The sequence below is a fragment of the Amphibalanus amphitrite genome, unplaced genomic scaffold (assembly GCF_019059575.1).
Source record: "Amphibalanus amphitrite isolate SeventyFive unplaced genomic scaffold, NRLGWU_Aamphi_draft 000303F_arrow, whole genome shotgun sequence".
NCBI classification, from domain to species: domain Eukaryota; kingdom Metazoa; phylum Arthropoda; class Thecostraca; order Balanomorpha; family Balanidae; genus Amphibalanus; species Amphibalanus amphitrite.
In genome coordinates, this window is record NW_024881798.1 from 402,127 (window position 1) to 427,045 (window position 24,919).

At 48.1% G+C, this 24,919-nt stretch overlaps 3 protein-coding genes across 30 annotated transcripts in view; 2 read left to right on the plus strand and 1 right to left on the minus strand.

Annotated features, from left to right (window-relative positions):
* Positions 1–677: 677 nt before the first annotated feature.
* LOC122387947 (uncharacterized protein At4g38062-like) lies at positions 678–10,969 on the plus strand. The gene is made up of 12 exons (XM_043378655.1): positions 678–904; positions 3,081–3,251; positions 3,562–3,654; positions 3,911–3,946; positions 6,100–6,328; positions 6,678–6,934; positions 8,313–8,399; positions 8,566–8,761; positions 9,027–9,163; positions 9,314–9,427; positions 9,665–9,865; positions 10,496–10,969. Exons 1-12 carry the CDS (start codon positions 740–742, stop codon positions 10,628–10,630), a joined length of 1,821 nt encoding a protein of 606 aa, XP_043234590.1. The 5' UTR covers positions 678–739; the 3' UTR covers positions 10,631–10,969.
* A 1,755-nt stretch (positions 10,970–12,724) lies between these two features.
* Positions 12,725–16,582, plus strand: LOC122387954 (amino acid transporter AVT1J-like). The gene is made up of 7 exons (XM_043378662.1): positions 12,725–13,234; positions 13,605–13,773; positions 13,950–14,132; positions 14,328–14,572; positions 15,056–15,265; positions 15,714–15,909; positions 16,223–16,582. The coding sequence occupies exons 1-7, from the start codon at positions 13,048–13,050 to the stop codon at positions 16,392–16,394; spliced, it is 1,362 nt and encodes a 453-aa protein (XP_043234597.1). The 5' UTR covers positions 12,725–13,047; the 3' UTR covers positions 16,395–16,582.
* Positions 16,583–17,007: 425 nt separating this feature from the next.
* The window catches only part of LOC122387930 (calcium-dependent secretion activator-like), an 85,492-nt gene continuing 77,580 nt past the window's right edge, over positions 17,008–24,919 (minus strand). For 18 of the 28 annotated variants that reach the window (XM_043378613.1, XM_043378615.1, XM_043378610.1 and 15 more), the window contains 5 exons: positions 23,312–23,437; positions 22,572–22,676; positions 19,100–19,236; positions 18,665–18,818; positions 17,008–18,404 (listed from right to left, as the gene is read on the minus strand). In XM_043378613.1, the coding sequence (XP_043234548.1) occupies positions 18,321–18,404; positions 18,665–18,818; positions 19,100–19,236; positions 22,572–22,676; positions 23,312–23,437 (606 nt within the window). In that variant the 3' untranslated portion in view covers positions 17,008–18,320. Of the gene's footprint in view, positions 18,405–18,664; positions 18,819–19,099; positions 19,237–19,927; positions 20,872–22,571; positions 22,677–23,311; positions 23,438–24,919 lie in introns of those variants that run through there. The other 10 variants (XM_043378621.1, XM_043378624.1, XM_043378620.1 and 7 more) reach the window with 3 other exon arrangements.

The following is a 24,919-nucleotide window of genomic DNA, read 5'->3' on the forward strand; positions in this document are numbered from 1 at the left end:
TGGACGAATGAAAGAAATGGAGAGTGTAAACGGCTGAAGTAAGTTATAGGGGAGAGAACAACGGAACGGAACAAATGTCGAAATAAAGGCACCTGAGTCAATATGCGAACGTGGATGGTGACTACCACTTAGCGGAGAAAATGCCGGAAATACTGAGTGAATTAACAGCTCATAGCAGCCAGATGACAGACGCTATCACTTATATAAATTTTTTATGCAAAACTCATGTTTGTGTTTCATCCCACTCGTCTAGAGTCGTTCGCTCAAAGATCACCCACCACAGAAGCACATCAGATGAAGTGCATTTCGGTCATAAACGTTGAACGGCCACGTAACCATCACTGCGTGTACCGTCTATGCCCTGCATTTGTATATTTGTTCGGGCTCAAGGACGAGAGCTTCTGCGTTATCCAACAGGGTGCCAATGCGGGGCGAAGGGTGAGCATCGGCCTGCATTTTAGGTCACACAAGGAGGCCTAGGTCAGCGGGCTGGCGGCTGGCGCTCACCATCGGTCGCCGATCCGCCTCCCTGTCAGCTAATCCGGGCGCGTTCCTGCGCGCTCTGCGTGCGTGCGGCGTGCGGCGGCCAACTCAGCTGCGTCAGCGGCCCTGCAGGCGCTGCAACCCTGTCCCCTCCCCGCGACCCCGGCCGGGAGGAGAGCAGTAACTGCACGTCAGTCCTCGCCGATCGGCCGCTCCGGTAGGATCCTCCCCAACCTCCGCCACTGCCCCCGCAGCCATGTCCTGCTGGTCAGAGAACTACCACTTCATCAAGGAAGTGTACGACTTCCGCGTGGAGGAGATGAACAAGTGGATGGACGCGCTGGAGGAGAGCAGCAAGAAGCTCATCACCAACAAGGTCTACACTTCCAGGGAGTTCCGCCGCATGAGGGACCAGTTCAGGGTGAGCATCCAAAGCTGGAGAGAAGGTGAGGGAGCGGAGGCATAAGTGGTTGTGCGATAGATTGGAGACATTGGCGAATTCAACGGATTATAATTGCTGTGGGGTGTTGTGCAATGTTCAGCCATGACCAGACCATATCCGAGGTAGCCCTATATTTACGGTTCTTGATAGTGGTTATGATCAGGGTGGTCAATAATCATTATTTTGGTAATGATATTAGGGTCAGGCCTTTTACCAGCCGGACATCTGTCGGCGCATTTGGCATTAGACTTCTCCCTCAACTTACATATATGGCTTGACATTGAAAGATCTGACATGATAGGCTCGAAGTCGAGGCGCGTAGCATGCGCCATGCAGCGACCCTTTAGGGCTGAATCTGATATTCGGTGACCGGTTATATTGTATTGCACTTTCCATTGTTGATTCACGATCGAAGATAAGTTTCATTATGCCCGGTGACTTGTCAGCCGTTAGGGCGTTGGTCCGTATCCACTGTCCAGACTCCAGAGAGCAGAGACCCAGCAAAGTAATGGTTGATTAGTTTGAAGATACTATATAAGCATACGCTTTACATAAAACTATAAGACGAGCAAAAACTACGAGAAGTAAATGGAACTAACTCATTAATCATAACCTTGTGTGTTAAAAATAGAATATTTGATATTGAGCAGATATTGCATAGGTATGGCTACAATTAACATGGCATTCAGTGTCAAAATTCGTAAGATCAAGTCGGTGAACTTGTATTTATTGTAATTCATGAAGGTCATGACCTATCATGCGGCTCTACATCGGGACGTCGAGCTATCAGCGACTTAACGATTACGCATCACGACATTGTACCCAATTGCTACTAACTTACTACGGAGTAAGTTATCGACTCGTATTCAGATTTCAGTGACCGTGCGAGGTATTCGGCGACCTTGCCGGACCTCAGGCCGGTATTCAGTGCAGTGTGTCACCGAGGCCGGTATTCCGTACACGTGCCGTTGGACAGATCCTGGCCCCAGTTCGAGCGGCGTGGCACGCGTCGCCAACCCGCTGCGTGCCACTGCAAGTTACGAGGTGTTCTGCTGCCGGCTGCGGTGACCGCGGCAGGAACCAATTGTTATGCGGCACAGCATACGCCAGGCGTACGACTGGTAGGGACATCTAGCGGCTGGAACAGACACTACTGTGCACTGCGGCACAGCATGCTCCAGGCGCACGACTGCTAGACATCTAGCGGCTGGAATAGAAACTATTCAAACCTTGTAATGCGGCACAGCATGTACCAGGCGTTCGACTGGTAGAGACATCTCGCGGCTGGAATAGGAACTAAGTCAAAAGTCATGCGGCACAGCATGCACCAGGCGTACAACTGGTAGGGACATCTAGCGGCTGGAACAGACACTACTGAGCAATGCGGCACAGCATGCTCCAGGCGCAAGACTGCTACAGGCACCTAGCGGCTAGAATATCAGCTACAAAGCACTGCGGCACAGCATGCATCAGGCGTCCGACTACGATAGACATCTAGCGGCTGGAATAGAAACTATTAAGCGTTGCGGCACAGCATGCGTCAGGCGCACGACTGCTAGAGACATCTTGCGGCTATGAAATGGAGCAGACAACGCTGCCTCAGTATTGCGGCACAGCATGCGCCAGGCGCATGACTACTAGACATCTAGCGGCTGGAATAGGAACTTAGCCAATAATCATGCGGCACAGCATGCACCAGGCGCGTAACTGGTAGGGACATCTAGCGGCTGGAACAGATACTGGTGAGCATTGCGGCACAGCATGCGTCAGGCGTCCGGCTATTACTGACATCGCAAGGAAGGGACTGGACTGGAGTTCTGCTAAATCGAGCAGTCCTGAGTCCAGAATGCTGGGTCCAGAACGGGATGAGGCGTTCCATGGTGCGTCTCTTCATATAAGGCTTCATATTACTTCTCGGTACCGTCTGAACGGAACCATTAAAACATTTCTTTTTTTTGCATTACGTATAAAACCTTTGTTTTACGCATCTTCAATGATAATCAGCCCATAGTTATGCATAGTGTATATGACACGTCTCTCGTATTGGAAGCGTTTAGCTTCATTGCGTTCAATGTCTCTTGCATGTTAATGCGTCTTGATTTAGCTATATTTGATGGTGTGTGCGCTGAATATTCCCCACTCCTCTCACCAACAGTACCAGTGCAAGAACCTGAAGCGGGAGGAGGTGAAGCAGTGGCTGCACGACATGCTGAAGCTGCTGAACCAGAAGTCGGACCAGAGCCTGGAAGCCGAGAAGAAGCGACTGGAGGCACTCCACCAGCGGCACATCGAGATGCTGCCCGGAATCGAGGAGAACATGCGCAAGGTTCGAGGGAAAGGGATGGCCATTTGTTCGACATAAAGGGTGGGACAGTGCCACTTGCCAGTCAGTAGGATCCTTTAGAGGGATATCTCGTAAGAAACGACCGAGTTATTATGTATATTATAGTGCGACTAAATCGTCAGTACGTCAGTGCACGACGTCTACGGGAAATCAGTCAAGGTTGTTTATGTGTAAACGCCCATTAAATTTCCCAACTACCTCACTAAAAAAACTCAGATAAGCACTGATCATTTTGACCACTAAACGACTTATTCCAAGGTGCTCATATTCACGCACCTTTGTCCTTTCACAGGTCGATGTATATTCCCGCTGCTACCAATACGTGGATGATATCACTCCACTGGTGAAACTGCTGGAGGAGCTCCGGCGCAAATCGACTGAAGAGGTCAGACGCCGGGGATACCGTTTTACCTTCCTTAGTTAGAATGAGCAACAACACTTTATGTGGGGACTCGGAAGTAAATGGCTAGTCGATGTTATACTTACGTTTATTATTGAAGCTTCGTTCTAGTGATATCATGGTTTTTTATTATCTTAGTTAATCACGACCAAATAACTATAAATTTTCATTTAGAGTGTTGACTATGTAGTATGCTTGTATTGCTGAGCCTATTTTGAGCACCAAATATTTCGTTCCACAGCTCGAGCAGAAGAAAGGCACTGTCGGTGGTCCGAAGGTAAAGTTTTTATTGGCGTGCCTTCGCTTAGATTTATTTTGTTAGAGTTGTCTGTAGTTAGCGCCTGGTGTCCAGCGTGCGCTACTGGGCCCAGTTTCACCAAGCTCTGTTTGGGGTAGTTTCGGCGAAACTACCCCAAACCAGTTTCACCAAATGGGGTAGGTTCTGATTGGCCACTTCCAAACTACCCCATGGGGCAGTTCTTATTTTACCCCAAATTTGCCATGCAAACAGATGCTCACGGTCCATGAGCATCTGAACAAGCCAATCAATCAGCTGTTTGCCGGCAATTCTACCCCAAATATCCGACCAAAATTACGGCTGACATACGTGGGGTAATCTGTGAATATGATACGAATTGTGAGCACGAATTGACAATAAAATAGTAATAGAACATATTTTATTGAAGTCCAATCACCTGTCATGTTTGAATATGCATTATTCATAGCATAGGTACTTCAAGTTTCATCCAAATATTTTACTGCATGTAGCCTGCACCACCTATGCTTGTGATCTGCATCGCAACACCCAAAAGAAGCATTATAGATGTCGCCCATAGCTGAATGCCAGGATTTTTACTTTTTTAACTGTTTTCCTTCAACAGTGGCCTTGAATACCGGATGAGGAAGCCTTGAAATATAAACAATAAAAATGCACATTCTTCACGGTGGTTACATGCTGACGATGTGTCTTGTTGAAAGGATCATTGTACTTCAACTTGTGTGATCTATTCAAATTATCATTCGAGGTATCTTATATGCATTACGGTCAATGTGCAAATATCCAGCAAATGTCAAGACGATAACAACTGAAATCAAAATCAAAATGCCGTACCTAATTCAGCAAGAGAATGTCGTGCATACCTAGGTAATTCTCATTAGAAATAAAAAGCATATGGTGCAAGTAATTCGTAATAAGCAGTTGTTAAAAATACCAGGCCAAGTGGATTCGATACTTTCCATATCTATTTTTTATTTTTGTCGCTGTTGTGCATATCTCAATAAAGTTGCGTTAAATGTGCCGTGCATCTGTAGGTACTGTATGTATTTTGTAATGCACATTAGAAATAAAAGCATCTGGTGCAAAAGATTCGTAGTTAAAAGTCGTCAAAAATACCAAGCAAGGTGTATTCGATACTAGTAAAACATGCACTAATTTACTAAAACATTCTAATTATAAAACACTAAACATCTAATCTAATCTAAAACATCTAAGTTAAACATCTAATATAAACATCAAATTTACTAAAACACTAATTAATTTTAAAACATTCGATACTATTCGATAATAAAACATGCCATTGTTCTGTAACCTATCCATCAAGATTCGCGGTTGTGCATTGCATTCCTTTCTCAATAAAGTTGTGAATCTTGGAAACTGAGGTGCCATTGCCATCGTTACCAAGGTGATTGGTAGACAAATACAAGAAGCCAAATCAAATGTGTTCTTCATTTCACGCCGTCGTGAAATGAATTTCTCGACCAATCAAAACGTTCCGTTGTTTTGCTGATGCTGCTTGCTTAGCCAACATTCACAAGAGACGCCGAAACTACCCCATGGGCGTAGTTTGAGCTGGTGAAACTGGATTTTACCCCATGGGGCAGAATGGAAATCTACCCCATGCCGAAATTACCCCACTTGGTGAAACTGGGCCCTGCAAAGAGTAATAGTGTCCTCATTCCTTGTGCACATTGCTTCATTCCCCCGAAAGGACTACGTTCCACTTTGTATACGCATGTACTTGACTACATGAGCTTAGTATGGCTTACAAAGTGACCCTGTATCTGGAGAACTTCTCTGACCTAGTGAGCCGCATGACATTCCCATGGGAAAGGAGTCATAGTGAAGGACTGACTTATGACGCTGGACCACCACGCTGAATTGTCAGTGGAGGCTTCACGCGGAGTCAAAGTAAGTGTAACGTACGCATTAAACATTCCGTTTTTTTTTTTTTTGCTTCTGCATTGCATACATTTTAGGGGATGCTACAACCTTATAAGCAACATATAATTACATTACCATATTTTCGTTGTTTTTCTTCTATATTGCTACAGCATCATCTTTTATATTTGCGCTTTTAAATAAGGCAGTCTTACTCATGCCTCTGGGTTGCTCTGATACAAAGAGCTCAATCATTGACCCCTTCCGGGCAGATCCACCCGGACAGCACGGAGCACGTGGCCTCGTTCATCGAGAACCAAGAAGCAGTGATCGCCAAGATCGAGGAGAAGCGCGGAGAGTTCGCCCAGCTGATCAAACGCGGAGAGAAGCTGGCCGGACAGGCCGACTGTCCCGACTTCCTGAAGGAGCAGGTCAAGGGACTCAGCGAGCTCTTCAAGGACTCCGAGGAGAAGGCCAAGAAGAAGCTGGAGACCCTCAAACGTGAGCATTTCTGAAAGAAACCTTGACTCGCTGAACATACATGATGCTATATTCAAATGCTTTATGGGTCGCAAAGGCAAACTAACATTATTAGTTATGAAGTTGTGTACAATTATGCTTTCGGATATAATATTGCACCCGTAATAAAACTGGTCGTCGATTTCATCTTGAAGCTTTCGAACTCATCAGCAAACTTAACTAAATAAGTGAATGCTGATGAACATGGAACTATAATAAACGTCATGAAGCAAATGTCATTTATAATTAAAATACGTAAAAATTATAATAATAGCAGCTATCGTATGTTCCTTACGTGTCTGACAGCATTTATTCATTTTCCATACCACAGGTAACGAGACTGCGTGGAAGGAGTTTGAGGACGGCAAGGTGAACATTGTCAACCTGCTCGACCAGGCGGACGAGAAACTGCGCAACATCCGCAAACTGTTCGACCCGAAGGCCGGCGCCGAGGACGTGGCGCTGCGACTGGAGATCGCCGCCAAGACGCGCGGAGCCAACGAGGCCTGTCTGAAGAAACTCATGGGCAACGTGGAGATCATCTGTGGCATCTGTTCCGCCGATAAGAAGGAGGAGGTCTTGAAAACGGTAAGCTGCTCTTTTAACCCGCGACCGCCTGGGGGGGTCGGATCCGACCCCCCTCCGTTTTTCTTGAATAACTCATGACCCACTTTCGCTATCTACTTGAAACTTGGCATACCTTCTCCCCCATCAATTTGACGTCTCCTGTGCAATTTCTAAGAAAATTTTTTTAAAAAATTTTTGAGATATATCGATTTTAGCGATGTAACTACATGGCGTTTTTAGTCAAAAAGTGGTAAATGTTTAAAAAATCGCCAAAAATCAGGGTTTGAAGCAAATTGCAAATTAAGGACATCAAAAGACGCAGCTCAACGAGTTCTTTAAAATGGCTATCTCGGATTTTCCATAAAATGCGTTTTTCACCCCTAAAAAATAAAAAACTATATTTTTTTGGAAAACAGCTAATAAAATCCAAAATTTTGGGAATTTCCAAAAAACCGGAATATATGTTGTAGAGCTCTATTAGAACATTAGATGCCCCAAATTTCAACTTTCTATCTTGATTTTTACCCCCAAATTGTAAAAAATAGCTCCAACATGCATAGGGCATGGTGACGTCATAAGCATTTTCGTGAATTAGAGGCACTTCTGAACATTGCATGTGAAAACAAATGGCATCACTAGATTCCTGGGACAAAGCTCGTCTAGAAAAGTGCATTTTTATGTCAAAAATAAAAAGTTGAAAAATTGACCTTTTTTCTTAGCCCTCGTTTAGTTATGTATAGTATAAACAATTTTTTATGCTTTCAATGCACACTTATCACCAGCACAGTGACTTGGGGTCACATATAACCATTACCATCGGATTCGGCGTGAAAAATAAGCCATAAAACATGTGTCGCACGCCCATGTAGCAGAAAGTGAAAACCGTGACCTTTCGTGACCTGACCTGACCTTGACCTGTACCTAGTATGACCCCTATACGCACATGGTACCTTCACTAGGCATTTGAGGTCATTTTTGGTGAGTTTCGAGCAGCAGCTATCGATTCCGCTGTCCGTAAGCCGATTCATGCAAAACCCCTGAATTTGACCTTTGACCTGACCTTGACCCGAAAGTTGACCTCAATCTTAAAATCTTAAGAGTGCTTTGGGAAGGTCTAGTAGAGACCTTTCGAACGCCGCCTCGCGAGGCTCGATACGACCATTGGTTCTCGAGATAACAGGGGGGGTCGGATCCGACCCCCAGGCTGTCGTGGGTACGGAAATAGCCCAGGCGGTGCCGGGTTAAACCAGGTACATATGCTGAATAAATAGATATTCCGGCGCCATGGGGCATGAAATACGTGTTCCTGTCTAGTGTCTAAGCAGCAATGGGTGGTTTGCATAGTGTTGCCGCATTATGTAATTAGTACTCGAATCCACAATAATCTGTCGGTTCACAGATAGCTGGATTCGAGGAGCGGAACAAGGTGCTGGATAAGACCGACGAACGCATTGCCAAGCTGAAGAAGTACACAGAGGATCTGCAGGTTTGTTTGTATTTCCCCAGCGTCCGTCTTCTTAAGAACGTCTCCAATGCGATGCACTAAAAGACATCAATTTAACTCATACATACGAATAAATGCCTAAGAATGCATCTAAATGCAATAATTGGGTAATTAGTCAATCTCTGACGCATTTTATCAACATCTCCAGGCGTTCGTGGACAAGAAGGACGCGTCGATGGCGTGGCTGCAGCAGGGTGAGGACATGCTGAACGAGCTGCTCAAGTTCCCCGGCGAGGATAAGTCTGACGAGAAGCTGCTCATGACTGTGAAGATGCAGAAGAACATGGAGACCCAGCTGAACACCCTGGCCTGGCTGGTCACTGAGTCGGAGCGGCTGCTCGGAGGTGAGGAAGGTCGAGCGTCGCGCTGCCAGAGGTTCAGGTGTTGCTGGTGTTTTAATGGATGCTGAGTGCTAAGTATTCCGGATGTTGCGAGTCTCCAAACTTAGAATCCACAACGTTTAAAAGCTTATGTCTGCGTTTTGTCCAGCTCTGACGTTTTGTGTACAGCTTGGCAGATGAGCTCTTATTAATGTTTAAAAGCGGCGCAAACGATAGGTATGTCGATTGTTGACCTCGTTGACCACTTCTGCAATCTGCATTCTTGCAGGCAAGTCCAACTCGATTGCCGAGGCGCACATGCTGGACGTGCAGAAGATCAAGGTGAAGCTGGAGGAGCTGAACCAGAAGCTGACGGACGTGTGCGGCGACATCTCTGAGGACCTCCACCACTGGGCCGATTACCAGGTCAGAACCAAACGGCAACATCACCTTGAACTTGACGTTTAGAACATGTTTCTTAGCCAATCAGTCCCGTTAATGCTGTACTTGTTTAGTTTTCGCGATGAAGTCAGCTTGAAGATGTTTCTTACATCGCATTTTTATTTCGTTTTGCAGGCCGAACTGAAGGTGTTCCAGCCATGGCTGACCCAGTGCGAGGAGAGAATCAAGGGTGGTCTGAAGAAGCCCAACAGCCTCATCGAGGCTCAGGAGATGCAGAAATCCGTCATCGTAAGCCCGATTAAAACTTTGGCTGCACTGTAAGAAATAAGAATCATGAGCAGGATATGCAATACAACGATGACAGATTATCCCAACCGTAGTGTACATAGCATCTTATTTATTATAGTGTGAAATGCATAACTCAGTACCAGTACTCGGCGCACGGTTATGGGAGCTTCCCCCCCCCCCCCTCTCCTTGTCACTGGATACCCCGGACTAATTCCATCATCCGTGCTGCCTCTACAGGAGTTTGACGCAGACATCAAGTCGCGGCTGGCCAGCCTGGACAAGATGACGGAGACGGTGTCCAAGATGACGCAGCACGACAAGGCGGACCGGGAGATCACCGAGTGCCGCGACCGCCGGCAGGCCGCCGAGACCGTCTGCTGCGAGTGGGTGCAGCGCATGGAGAAGCTGGTCAAACAGTGGGAGGAGCTCAGCAACACGGTAAGTCCACCGACCGCCGGCGTGCTAGTGCTACTAGATAAATATAGAATTCAGCCCCGATTAGGAGCATTTCATTATCAGTTTTATAGATTACGGGAAATAGTTATTCTCGGCTATAAATTTAGCATGTTATGTTATCTGTAAAATCCAGCAACTTGTATCTTTCTATGACTCCTTTGTAGGTATTTTGTAACTTTATCTATAGATTTTGCACGGTTCCGGACAGTTCATCAAGGCCCATGATTATCAGCGACTTTCCTATCTATCCGACATCGACGCTAGGCAAACGAAGATTTCATTTATCACAGTCGTGCTATCCGGCTAGTTGATTTTACAATGGGCTCATTGTCCTTCTTATCCGTATACCTAGTGCTCGATGTTCAATTGCATAGCTAACATTCACGATCTTTTAGATAAATCCAGAAGAACGTTTTGTATGTTTTCACAGCCACTGTGCTTCCACCGCCTAAATTTCCGAAAGCGACTATTAGCTGACACCAAACTTAGGTACACATTCCAATGAAGCCCGTCTTGTGCTACCGAATGCAATTAATATACCTCTGAATCATCATATAGCCTCTCCTACCACACGCTGCGGATCTGACCATACGTTTTCTCCTGGTCTTTCAGGTCACGGAGGTACAGGGCTGGGTGGCCGCCGCCGCCAAGGTGGCCGACGACCCGGAGGCAGACGTGGTGGACGGCACACTCAACAAGCTCAAGACCTACTTCGCCGAGAAACAGAAGCTGGTGCAGGCACTGTGATCTTATCATCCGAGCTGATGAGTTTTTCGCTGAAACATTTAATATAAATATTAAATAAAAAGAGAATTGTTCGTTGAATTGTCGCTTTGGCTTAAAAAGTAGACAACTGACGGTGCCGATTCATGTGCATAGTAAAGTGTATGTAAATTTTGCACCGAAAAGCGTAAAGCTTGTTGCTGAGCGATTTGTGATAGGGCAATTAAATCCCTTGTCGTGTCCCGCTCAATATATCCACTACCCTTTAAATAAATAGACCATCAAGATAACTGTCATCTGTACCGTAGTCTTTCTTCTCCTAGTATTTATTTAAAACGGGCAAATATAAAACAATACACCCAGCCCGCAGCGTTTGATTTTGTTACCAATAAACGCACGCACGACTGTTAGTGAGGCGGTATTTATGCCCCAATTGCCTTCGGTCGATCGAGTTGGCTGCTGAGCCACGACTTTGAGCCGTTCAACGACCGTTTGGCACCGCCGAGACATTGGGGACGCCGTCAATACAGGGTCACATTGCGGCTGCATCCCTCGGATGGTTGGCAGCGTGGAGTCGTGCCAGGGTTAAAGCTGACCTCAAACATCGCACATTTCTGACCTTAGGCCAGCGGGCAGAGACGTGCAGGGGTATGCTAAGCGCGAATAACACTGGGTAGGAGGTGGAAAATAAAGGGCCGGCAAAATAAAGGGCAGTTTAGTGTAACTTTGGCCACATGGACGTTGAACCACTTTAAACTAATTTAAAATAAAAGTTAATTTGAAATGCCTACTTTAGATACCTATCGTGCCGATATTTGTATTTGTGTCAGCAGATTCCCAATAGCCCTGTGACGGACTCGTGCATTGGCACTGGGTGTTACAATAACGATGGAGCGGGCCACAGCTGGTAGGTACACAGATGATGCTACCGGACCTTTAAGTTCAGCGCAGCTGCTGAAAATAGTCAGGAAATGCGGAGGAAATGCCAGTACCGCTTCGACCTCGTCCGCCCGCGACAGAAAGCTAGGTCCAGTGCTGCTTTGTGCCCGTCCACCATATACGCTCTACATAAGTAGGCACTGCCTACTTATGTAGAGCGTATATGGTGGACGGTGGTGGGCTTCGTGCGGCAGGCTATTGAGCGAAAGTGATATATCCGAAAACTCGTTTAGGGAGATGGTACAGTTGAAGGGTTGTGCCTTTGGAAGGAGGTAACTAAAACATCTCTTGAGGTGAAGTGAGTAATAATTAATCAGCTTTACTCGCACTTTTGGTATGTACGAGTACAATGCCGTGCGCGGCTTGTATAGCCTTGCCCTGCACTATGTGCTGCTTTCAAAATGCTGAATATCAACGTCGGTGGCTAGCATTCAATGTTGGTCGGTACGCACGTACAGCCCTCAGCAGACTGCGTGGTAGGTATTCTTTATTCGACAAAACCGATAATAACTCAAAGGCTATGCTATCAGTCGGTCAGAACTCACTGCAAATAGATGCGCCATGCTCCACTCCTTCGATTAGGTCTATCACTAAACAAGGTAAACGCCTTGTGTGGCAACAAAATGCAGAAGTTTGTTTTTGGGGCAAATATAAACTTTTGGGTTTTGTTGCCGAACTAGATGGAAAATGAATACGGCGATGATGCCAATTTAAGGTGCGGAGTCTCGCGCGTCTTGCTGTCACGATTTCCGAATGGCCAATAGCATAGTATTCGCGTTATTGTCGTTTTTGTCGAAAAAAGAATACCTACAAAGCAGTTTGCAGAGGGCTGTACATGAGGCCCGTGCGTTATATTATGAGGCAGCTTGTCAGTAGGTTGTCAGTCTATCCCTTTTGCTCCAGATTGAATAATAGCGTCTTTAACTTATGGCAGATGTTTTCTATAGACGACGTCGTCATGACGGTTCGATTTTTGAGCCTTGCAGTTTTCGTCGAATATATAGACAAGCAGGTCCGTGATGATAACTTTCCACCTCTTCACAACAAGTGGGACGAGAGGGCGCGGGAGTCCCCGAACCTTTACTGATCGCAACCTCTGCTCAGCCACTCAGATCTCAACAGGCCCATCCGGTTCACTCTCGAAAAAATATGAACGGCCGCAGCGTCACACAAAACTCTGTACCATTTAGATCGGCCCACAATGACGAAACGGTCGGCGTATCTCGGGCCGCACCTCCGCCCGGAGAGATACTACTGACTGCCGTGTGATCGCGGCATTGTCAACAGTCTGACACGCACTGGCCCGTCGAGTGGCTGTCAGTCCGGCACAGTGCGGATCGTGCAGCGCTCATCGATCAGTAGTCCGGCAGTCCTCTCACAGCACGGCTAGTGTTTCTGTGGACGGTTCTACTGCGTTTCTGTGGACTTCCACTCTGTGACCCGCTGCAGCTCCCCTTACCCACCCGTCTCCGTGTAGTGTCCCGCTGTGTACACAGCCCACCATGTCATACGTCCGGCGTGGGTCAGCGGGCTCCAGCTCGTCTGGAGGTTCACCGGCTTCCCCGGCTAGTGCTGAGGAACCGGCGGCACCTAAAGGAGGCATCAGCACCCTACTGGCGGCCGTGTTCATCACTGGAACGGTGGCCGGGAGTGGGATGTTGGCACTGGCCAACTCGGTTCGACTCACAGGTGCGCATCTTACCGGTGGGGTAAGGGGTTTAGGTATTGAGAAGCGGGATCAGTGAAAGGAGTGCCGTAAGATAAAGCTAGAGTGGAGGAGAGAGAAAGAGAGATAGAGAGAGGGTGTGCTTTTTAGAAAGAGAGAGAGAGAGAAAAAAAAGAGGGTGAGGGAGTGAGGGAGATGGAGAGGGAGAGGGAGAAAGAGCTAAAAAGTACGATGGGAGAGTTATACAAGAAAAAAAAGTTTTTTTTTTTGTTTTTATATACCGACATTGATAATGTCATTATGAACATTGACGCACCGTTGCTACGCTAAAACTGCGAAAGATTCTTGAAAACCTCATGTAGCCGTCTAGTCCGACATTGACCCATGCCCCAGGTTGGATCGGTCTGGTTCTTCTGCTCTACTTTGGCGTCAACTCTGCCTACTGCGGCTTCGTACTCTCTCAGTGCTGGCTGATCGTCGAGTCACGCTTCCCAGAGCTGAGCGGCCAGGTTCGAGCGCCCTATCCCGAGATCGCCTTCCGAGCCTTTGGAAAGAAAACCAGGTCAGCAGTCAACGCCCTTGTGGAAGCCGATTTGAGTATTGATATCATAATGAGCTACGAACTTATATTGAACGTCTATCTAAGGTGTTCCAGTTGCTTGCATATTCACATTGTCAGATTTTATCTTTACATTTTAATTTCATTTTACTTGTCTGAAATCCAATGTATTTTCACAGAATACTGGCGTCTGTGGGCATCTTCGTCAACCAGTTCGGCGGCAGCATCGTGTACGTGCTGCTGTCCGCTGAGCTGCTCGAGGGCCTGGTCGGGAAGGACCGCCTCACCTACTGCGTCTGGATCCTAGTGGTGGCAGGAGTGCTGCTGCCGCTCTCCTTCCTCGGATCGCCAAAGGACTTCTGGTATGTAGAACAGAAGAACTTCTGAAGTCTGGTAACATGAGATCATCCGATATAGCTTTATTCTGTCTGCTAAAAAAGATAACAAGAGCTATCTCGGAGCTTGCCAGGTATTACGTCTGTCGCATAATTCGCTAACTCATGCTTTAAATCTCACATATCGCCATCGAATCGTAACTAATGTGGCGTGTTTCTCAGGTTCATCGGCGTCACGGCCCTGGTTTCCACGATGCTCGCCTGGCTGTGCATCATCATCCACCTGAGCACGCACTACGGAGAGACGGTGGATGACGCTACGCACACGTCGCCCACATTCGAGACGTTCTTCCTGGGCATGTCAAGTCTTTTGTTCTCGTTCGGCGGCGCCTCCTCCTTCCCGACTATCCAGAACGACATGGCCGACCGCAAGCAGTTTGGACGGAGCATCACTTACGGATACATAGGTACGATAACTCTGACTCCATTTGTAATCGTATTCGTATCACATGCATTGACACATATAATCAGGGGCGTGGGAACTACTTTCAGACTGGGAGGCACACCATAATAGACATCAACCTAGAGTACCGCCAAATCTAGTTTTTTTCACCGGTTTTAGACCACTTATTTTTCATCCCTTGGCTTTTTCAACAAAAAGAAAACATTTGCAAAAAAGTGTAATATTCCGTCTTAAAGTTGTGGGGGCACCGCCCCCACGGCCCCAGAGTTTGGGAGGGGGCCGGGGGGGGGGGGCAGGCTGCCCCCACTGCCCCCAGGGTCCCACGCCTATGCATATAATTGGTTAATAAATTTTTTAACGCAGTCTGTGCTATGATTATCGCATTCCGCATTTCGCCTATTATTTTTATGTTTCGTTGTCACAAATCACGTACCGTCTTCATGATCGGCTGAGGTGACAGAGCATGACTCTAAGATTTCACCCTCAGCGCTGATCTGCATGTACTTTCCGATGACGCTGTTGGGCTACCTGGCGCTGGGAGACCAGCTGGATGCCGACCTCATCAACTCCCTGAAGCCGGACGGCTTCTTCAAGAGCGCCGCCCAGGTGCTGTTCATGATAAACCTGTCGGCCTCTCTGCTCAGCGTCATCAGCCCTGTGTATCAGGAACTCGAGGACAGGATCGGCATACCACTCCGTGAGTTTTAGGGGGAAAATTGTGTGGATAACGCCGTGTACACTGTACAATTGTTTGGGATGTAAAATAGCAAGGAAGTTCTGGTCCGACGACGAAGAAAGCTGGCCGAGACTTCACTTGTTTATGAAATCGTATCAGGATTGAGCTACATATATTTCTATCGATTTTGAGTTACACGGTAGTTCCTTCATTATTTGTTGGTTCCAACAGTCGCCTCGTAATCCATTTATTGATTTATTCATTCGTCCTAGTTACTCATTGGTTATTTCATTCGTTTCAGTTCATTGATTCATTCATTCGCTCCACTTATTCATTGATTCATTTATTCGCTCGAGTCATTCATTCGTTCCATTCAATCGCTCGTTATTCTTTTATTCGTTCATTCCACTAACTCATTCAGTGGTGTTTCTGGAAAACCATCTGACCCATCTGCTGCGTCTATCTGCAGAGTTCGGCTGGAAGCGAGTGCTGTTCCGGACCGGTATGATGGCCATCAATGTGCTGATCGGGGAGACGGTGCCGAGCTTCTCCAAGGTGCTCGACCTGATCGGCGCCAGCGCTCTGACGCTGATGACGTTCATCATGCCGCCCATCCTGTACCTGAGGCTGACCTCACATACCGACGGCGGTCGGTGGCCCAAAATGTGAGTACCTTCTCAGTAATGGCAGGTTGAGTGGAAACGAAATGACACTATCACTACGTAGAGTCAGACTGATGAAGGATCACAGCCTTGCGGCTGAATACCTACTGTTGGCTACATGTGAACACATTGGCGGCTTTCTACCATTTAAATTTTATCAGTACATTTTTCGTCAGATAGGTAATATGGCATAACAGCCGCCTATCAAATCAATTATCAAGCTAGGGTTTCGACTAGCCTCAGACATTTGCATTTTAACGTTCGGAGTTTATCGGTTACATATATATATTGATCCCACACTTATGTTCGTTTTCAGTGAGGTGCCATTATGGAAGAAGATCATTCTGGTAGAAATTATCGTGGTGGCCACGCTATGCGGCGCCGCATCAACATACGAAGCGGTCAAAGATATCATCGAAGACTCGCTGGAGAGCTCGTGTCTGATCGAAGTCGGCGACTCAGTGGCGTCGGCGCTCTCTTGGAGTTAACGCCACGCTCGCTAAAATCAACAGAAAAATTAAACGCTATCTTTTATGGGCATATAACAACCAGCGGTTCTTACAGAGAAGCTGTGGGAAGGGAATCGAGATTTTAACCCAGCGTCCTATTACGTGTGATAATTCGTTGTTACGGTTCAAATGTTTACAGGTGTTATTAATACACATATCATGTGTCATATCCTTGTCTCCTTTGGCCCGCCGCGTTCACCGACTGTGACCGGTCAGAACCGGCTAAGACTCAGGTAGGTGAGACTGTCCTCATTGTGGGGGTCAGTCGGTGACTGACGGCTGATAGGGACGAGGGGGCAGGTCAGCTGGTAACTGACTACCACACCCGCTGGGGACCGATAGAATACACGCGTGGGTCTGTGAGCCAGTCGGTGATCTGTGCTGTGGGGGGATAGGGAGGCTCGGGATTCGGCACACCACGGGGTCTGGCTGGGTGACGGCAGGCGATTGCTCGAGTGGTGCTATCAGTAGTAATCGCCCGACCGAAGTGCGTGTGAACGGTAACTGTGCGAACGGTAACTACCTACAAAAGAACAGCTCGGTCGTAAATGGCTTCGAACGAGGGTGACAAGTATGATACAACACCATCATGTAACATGTCTGATTATATTTGGGAATTTGGCCCGCTGGAAAAGCATGATAGCACACAGTTAGATGAGCGGCGAGCCGGCGGGCCGCCTTCCTTCGCTCTCTGGGCCGCTGGTAGCGAGTTCAAAACGGCACGAGACAACGGCGACCGGAGCTATGGCGGCTATCGGCAGAGCTCGTAAGGCAAATCATAACACTGTGTACAAAGTCACCGGCCCCGGCGGCGGCCCGGAGCCGACGCCACCCTACAACAGCCCTACGGGAACTCGCGCCGCCTCGCTCCGATCCAAGGCCACCGACGGCGCCGCCGCCCGGCCGCCGGCAAACGTCGCGCGCGCGCCGCAACCGCCGCCAACGCGCCGCGGACGCCGCGCCAGCGTCCCTATAGTCGCGTCAAATAACGTCGCTCACTCCCGTAGACGAGAAAAGTCATGCAGCTACGCCAGAGAACGGCGCCAAAGAGCGGAGGCTAGATATAGACTGGATGCCTGTCAGCAAAATAGGGCAAATCGTTCAAACGGCTAACCGCAGTCACACTCGTAACAGGGCTATCGCCGAGTGAAACAACGGACAGCATCCGCCCCTCCACCTGTGGACTTTCCGTAGATTGTTAATTGTGCGATAGGGCATATCGCCAATCATTCTGTATCGAGTCTCTAAAATGCGCCATAGTCCAACAAGGCGTAAATGTCTGCAGCAGCCAACAAGCGCCCTCAACATCGTCAGCACGTTCGATGACTGGACTCGGCGAATATGCGAGCATCACCTCTGATAACGATCCTCTAGCTAATGTCATGGAATGTCTCCACTCTCGTTCCATCCCCGTAGGAATGTCATTCTGCTGGCGTATCATTATTGGATGGCTAGGGCAGGATATTCAACGTGCAAGCTCATAGGAGCCAGCGTCAGCAGTGGATAGAATTTAGCTGCCATTCTTTTTAGAGGATTATGCAGACTGTAGAAGGTAAGCCCAGATGAACAATAGAGCATGAGAAAGTGGGTTCCTTTCACTGGACACCGGAGATCAGGAGGGACTAACTCTACGGACCGTGCGCGTCACTGGACGCGCGCTGACGTCATCGGACCGAACCGTGACGTCATAAGATCACCTCCGCCGCCGAACATCGAGATATTGTGTCGGTACAAAACCAGCGCGCTGCGGCCGCCGCCACCGCTCACGGACTGCACTTGCACGCACGCGACACACATGATCACAAAGTTGATTTGGAACAGCGGGCCCAGCGGCGTGCGCCCGCCGCCGACTCCGGGTCAGCGTCTCTGCATTATGGTTGACCCCGGACGGACGGACGGCGGTGCTCAGAAGAAGCCACCCCCGGCGCCGCCCAGTCGACTGCCCAGGCCGCCCAGACCCTTGGAGAAGCCGCCCAGCACTCCACCCACCTGTGAATAGAGCCAGAGAGCAGCGGACGTCAGGGCCAGTCGGCCGCCGGGGCACATACGTAGACAGAAGGCATTAAGATACTCCTGCTGACGTAAGGCCTTGACATTTTATTGGCAAACTAATCTAAGTAATGCACTGCAGTTGAATGTTTATCAGGTATATGAAAATGCTTCGAATAGTTTAGATAACACATAAGGCTGTCCAGAGGTCCTTAGGCTGTAACCTCCACCAGTATGCGATGTCGAGCAGCGCCACTCACCTTATTGCCCACCTTGCCCACAACATTGGAAGTGACGTTGGCCACCTTAGCGGCCACGTTTCCGTCCTCGGCCGCCAGTGACTCGCGCACCGAGAGGCTGGGTCCGCGCGCCCGACTGCCGTCCTCCTCGTCCCCTGCGCCGTCCGGGAACTCCCTGGGGTGAACGACAACGGCGGTCAATGCACCCGCTGGGAGACACCCGAGGCTGACACTGTAGGCAGTTCTAGTCCCTGTAGCACTCCAAGTCAGAAGGCGACCAGACTGATTCAAAATGTCTGACCAACCGATTTACATACATTACATACACATATCTAACACAAAATGGGAACCACCTGGTTCAGCCCTCACCGTAACATAGCTTGCACAACAAGCATCATTCTAGACCCCCTTCACGGGTCGGTTAAAGTTTCACACCGCCCCTCCCCCTCCACTCACTCTTCATCTCTGCGGCTGCCCTCGAGCAGTGCGCACGTGGCCTCCTCCGTCTGCATCCTCTGCAGAATGGTCTGGTACGTCTTGCTGTTCAGCTTGTCCTCCGTCACGCCTTGTAGCTCGAAGTCGCTGTACAACTTCTGTAAGAGGGACGTGGTACATGGCGGTTACTTATTGTGAGGTCGTTTGACTTACCAGCTTGTCATTTCGATATATATGTTTTATTAAGGTGTATTTATTAATTCATAAACACATAATTGATTCCAAATAGCGATGATTCGCTGACGGTATAAGGAAAATGCATTAATCGTCAAAATCCCGCCATCCGCTGCTGACGACCTACTAAAGCCCCGCCCCCTCACAGTCCATGGATTATAAACTAAATAAATGGCCGACTTCCGGAGCGATTTGCAATCGACAGGATTTGTCCGGCTCAGCCGGGGACGGTTGCTATGCGGGTCATGTAGGCGTTTAAGCCTCTCTGACGGCCAGTCCGGTGTGATTTCTGCCGCTGGCGGGCAGCTGATGGTGGACGATCATAGAAACCACTCAAACAATCGCTGTCCACTTAGGGCCGCGGCTGCAACGCTCAGAAATGTTATGTCTTAAAGCTGAACGATTACTAACCAACAACTTTTTCATCGAAGCCATTGTTTTATATGAAACGAAATCTGTGCTGTTTAGAAAACATGCGTACCGTGTAAGATCATGGTATTGCTAAATCGGATAGTGTCATATGTGATGACAAAACTAAAAAGTGCAACTCACCTTCGATGGATCTTTCTCACGCATGCCCGATGTTGTAAATGCACTTCGGTTGCAGGTGGCTCATATGCTTCGAACATGTATTGCAACATAAAACGAAAAAAGCGAGCATGCAGTGACCCGAATGCACGAGTGGGATAATATGCATGACAAAAGACACTAAAACATCATATTAAGAAAGCCACTAGGATACAACATACGGAAGATACGTATAAATTGCTAAACAGGGACTCAAGCTAGATAACCCAGGCCACACTGACTAGTATTGCGTAACAATTGGTCATCAGACCTAACAGAAACAAGCATGACTTTAAACCTTATCGCGGTAACCTCATAAGTACCGTCAAGGCACACTCGCAGTTGCGAAATCAGCCAAAGCAGCGCAACACTATGGCAACTAATCGTGATCTCCAATGCAATCACGATTGCATGAATTGTATAACGAAACTAGTCTTCTCTCTGCTCTCGTCCTATCGAGACAAGGCGGTCATATCACATGTTTATCCGTAAGCCGAGCGTCTGCGATTATGCCACACAGTATATCTGGTGACAGCGCCCTCCTGCAACCCGTCCACAACACTTATTATCGTCACATGTGCTACTATCCAATGCTGTTTAGAGTGAAAAAGCCTTGGGAACAAACAGCAAACTACTTCATTCTAGCACCATTCCTGTGTCATCTCGTCCTCTTCCCTTCACGAGTTGTGTTCATCCGTCCCTGCTTGAGTTCCCAAGTCACTCCATCCGCCCCTGTATGATCAGGTCACTCCACCTGAGTACCCCCGGTCACTCCATCTGAGTGCCCCAGGTCACTCCATCCGCCCCTGTATGATCAGCGCCCTCGCTCACTCCATCCGCCCCTGTATGATCAGCGCCCTCGCTCACTCCATCCGTCCCTGTATGATGAGTGCCCTCCGCTCCGTCTCCAGTCTCTCCACACAGGTCCGGTAGTGAGGGATCTCCACCTGCTCCTCCCGCAGACCGTGCATCTTGTTGTCGGCGCCGAGACACTGGTGTCGGCGGCGCGTGCGGGCACAGACGGTGTTATACGGTGCGAGCGACAGGGGGCAGGCCATGCGGGCACGGAGGACGGTCACGGGGCTAAAGAGAACGACCAGATACAAACAACATGGGTGATTAGCAAGCTGAACAATGCACATTCTAGCGCATGCCATTAGTGAAACATGGGCAAAGAAAAAAGTGTTGGACAAAATTAGCAAAAATAAAAACGTATCGTACAAGATAAGCAAACGCAGAGCTTGAACACCGTGATGGACATTGCTTATGTGGATAAGACGTAAGCACATTTATTAATACTTGTTACGGTTTAACCCTCGCACCGACGGGGGGGGCGGATATCCGCCCCCCCCCCTGAGGTTTTTCGCGAATAGCGGGAAAACCGCGGCGCGTAGCGCCGCGAAATTTGGTATGACTATAACCTCATCAATTTTACACATGGTGTGCAAGTTTGAACCTCCTACCTTTTAAGGTCAGGTCACCAGGTCACTTTGAATGACCCAACCTCAAGTCACTTTTTTGCAACTTTGTCACCGTGCCAGAGCTACAGTATATGTCGGAGGCCTTTGAAAGTCGCAGGATATTATTAGGTCATTAGTAGCTACAATTTGTTTATCTCGGAATTTTGATATCGGTGACCTAAGGTCAGGTCAATTTCGCGACCTCCCCATTATAAGTCAATGGGGGAAAAATCAACTCCCTGTTTTTACCACTAAAACGGGTCGGAATGGCCCCATATACCATACATGACTTCATATACGATCAACCTTCACTACCTTGAGGTCTGTTTTGCTGTTGGGCAGCTGTGAGGTCATGTGACGTCATCAAAGGTCACCAAAGGTTTTTGGCCAATAACTCCGTACAGGAACAAGATACAGACGCGTGGATGGTCTCATTGTGTTCAGCTCGTCAAGACGCATCGAATGATATGCATGATGAACTCAAGGTCACGTGACCTGAGGTCAACCTTTGACCTTGACCTTTCGAGGTCAACATATATATCATTCGATGCGGATTGACGAGAGGATCACGATGATGCCCTTAGTTTGTTCCTATCTTGACTAATTCGAAAGTTATTCGAGAAAAACTCTCTCCATATCTAGCGCCGCCATTTTGACTTTTTCGACCCCTGTGACGTCATCTTTGACCTGACCTGAAAATGACCTTAGTAAAAATTGTAGATCTTGGCCGTGCGTATCCGATGCCGTTTACCGCTTGTCGCTATCTTGCTTCGTTCTCGAGATCTCAGGGGGGGGGGCGGTCATCCGCCCCCCCCCCCGTCGGTGCGAAGTTGGCGCAGACCCCCGTCGGTGCGCGGGTTAAGTAGCTAATTCAAGTTATTATCAACAAACGGTCGAAATCGTTTGAGTATTTATCTTTTTTGTAATATATGATCCTTTCACACGGGTTTTAATATTATTTGAGTATGCTAATCGTAGTCTGCTTCTTCCATGGTTAAAACACAAGGCTGCTAACAGGGTGACATGCTTCGAGTTACACCGCTGTGTAGCATGCATACTGTCTATCATGTGCATAAGAAGACGCACTTTTGAGCAGGCTAAAGTGCCTGCCCAAGCTACAGGCTAGGTCGAAAACATGTAACAGTGATGCTCATTGCTAACTTACAAACAGTGTGCAGCATACGATATGCACAGAAGAAAGACACAATCACCGATGGCGAGCTATGGCTTACCTTGACGATGTGGGCCAGGCACATGACTTGATAGGGGTGCAGAGATCGGTCGAGCCTGTCTGAGAGCCACGTGCACAGCAGCTGGATCTGCTGCGTGTACCAGATCTGACCGAGATGGAGAGAGTGGCGTCAAAGGTCAGTTAGTGACATCAAGAGGTCAGCAGGTCAGGTCAAGTCCTCAAAGTGGACGGATAGAAGAGTCAGTGCATAGTCGATGCGGTAAAAAGAGATAATATCAACCGGGATGTTTTCGACACCATGTCTTCATTTCTGTTGCAAAACCAATACCTGAAAGGCAGTCTTGCACAACAACACGGCAACAGCGCGAGTTTCTGGAAATTCAGCATAGATATATGACAAAAATGTAAATATAGTCAAATCGATGATTTAATGCCGAAACAAGAAGACCATTTACATAAACAGTCGTCGCGGGAATCTCACTGAAAATTTCATTGGTCGGGAATATAAGAACAGAAGGAGACGAATAACAAAAAGCAGATGCTGGCAAAACATTGAATTGCAAGACGGTGAATGAAAAATCGAGCACTACATAATGTGGAGAGTCAAACAAGAGTTGCTGCCTTAACTGAAGACTTGATCAGTTTCCTCTCTCCATAGATTATAGCATGCAAGCTGTGAAAGCACTACATATAAGCAACAAGGGATCTAACACCGATTCACAATCCCACCATGGTGATAGGTCCTCGAACCGGGTTCACTGGTGACGAACACCGACTCACCTCGAACACATTGAGGATCCAGAGCTCGTCGCTGACCTTCTGACGGATCTGGTCCATACAGTTTCTGGTAAAGGTCACGTACGACTGGCCCAGGTCACGACCCGATCCGGATACGTTCTGCTTGTACTAGCAAAGGGGAGCGCGGGGGTCAATGAGATATTGGTCAGCGCGTCAGAAGGGCAAACTTTGTGACGGGTTTCACCTTTATCTGGTGGAGCCATCAAAGTCGAGCGGTAAAGGACAATGTCAGGAAAAGCGGACTTGGAAGACGGAGCACCACGGATATGCTAGCTTAGCTTAGCAGTGCATCATATACAGGCGTGTCACTTCGAAAGCATCGTGGCACGGTCGGCTATCACCAAAACCTATCATAGACATGTATGTAGTTTGACATAGGGGAGAGTGGGGAAAGATGCCCAGGGTTTTACTTTGTCATATATTATTCGAAAATGACGATCGGAAAGCAAAAACTTGGAGTTTCAACGGAAGCCGACATCATTTTTCTCCAAAAATATCACACTTTCGTGCCTGAAATATGATAACTTTTTTTGCTATTAAGCATTTTCCTGAAGAAGTGAAAGGGGGCATCTTACCCCACAGGGTGGGAAAGACGCCCCCTGGCGTTGGGGAAGATGCCCCCTGCACTATAAGTGGCATAAATGGGCACGTGAATCGCCTGAACGAATCAGTAGTCCCTTCGAGACTGCAGTAGACACCAAACGTCATCGTAAGGGCCCTCAAAAGTAGTCGTAAGGGGCTTCAGAGGTCATCGTTAGGGCCATCATAGTCCAGCGCGGCCAAACAAGCCTCCGTGGTGGCGTTCGGAGACCACTGTGGGGCCCTTATAGGTCTTCATGATGCTTGAGGGCCCTCGAGCCCATCGTGGGGACCTCAGATGCCAGCGCGGCCCGTGGAGCCTACGTGGGAGCCCTCAAAGGATGTCGTGAGGGGCCCTGGAGCCAATAATGGGGCCCACAGAGGCCGTCGTGAGGGCTCTCAGAGTCAGATGCCGCCCAAAAAGTCGCTGTGTGTGCCGAGAGACCGGCATGGGGAGCACCCAACCGTACTGGACTCTCAATAGTCCCAGATCGGCTTTTGTCTCTCAGCACAAGTATGTAATAAATGATTTGACGGGCTGCTTGAAGGACAGTTTACGGATTTAGGGGGGCGTCTTTCCCCATCAGGACAGGGGGCATCTTACCCCAAGGTACCGAAGCAACATTAAATCCGTGCAATTTGTTAGCCATAAAACTACACTCTGAAACAAACTGTTCAGGACACAGTACACACATGTTAATGTATCACGACTATAGCAAGGGACTCAAAAATTATCTACCTTCTTTGATATTTACAATGTTTTGACACCAAAATATTTTTTGAAAGCAGCAAATAAAAAACATGCAATCATCAGCCAGCCGTTGCCCAACTGAGCTTCGCAAATTTTTGTGCAGTCAACAAGGCAGGCTTCCGCTTTACGCTAAGAACATTAAAGGGACCCTCCCACCTTAACATTAGTTTTGAGTTGAGATAGCCAAGTTTGCGGCCAGGCTCAGAAACCACCATTTATCCTGGTCGCAACCCCCGCAGCTTTATGGTGCTCAAGAAATT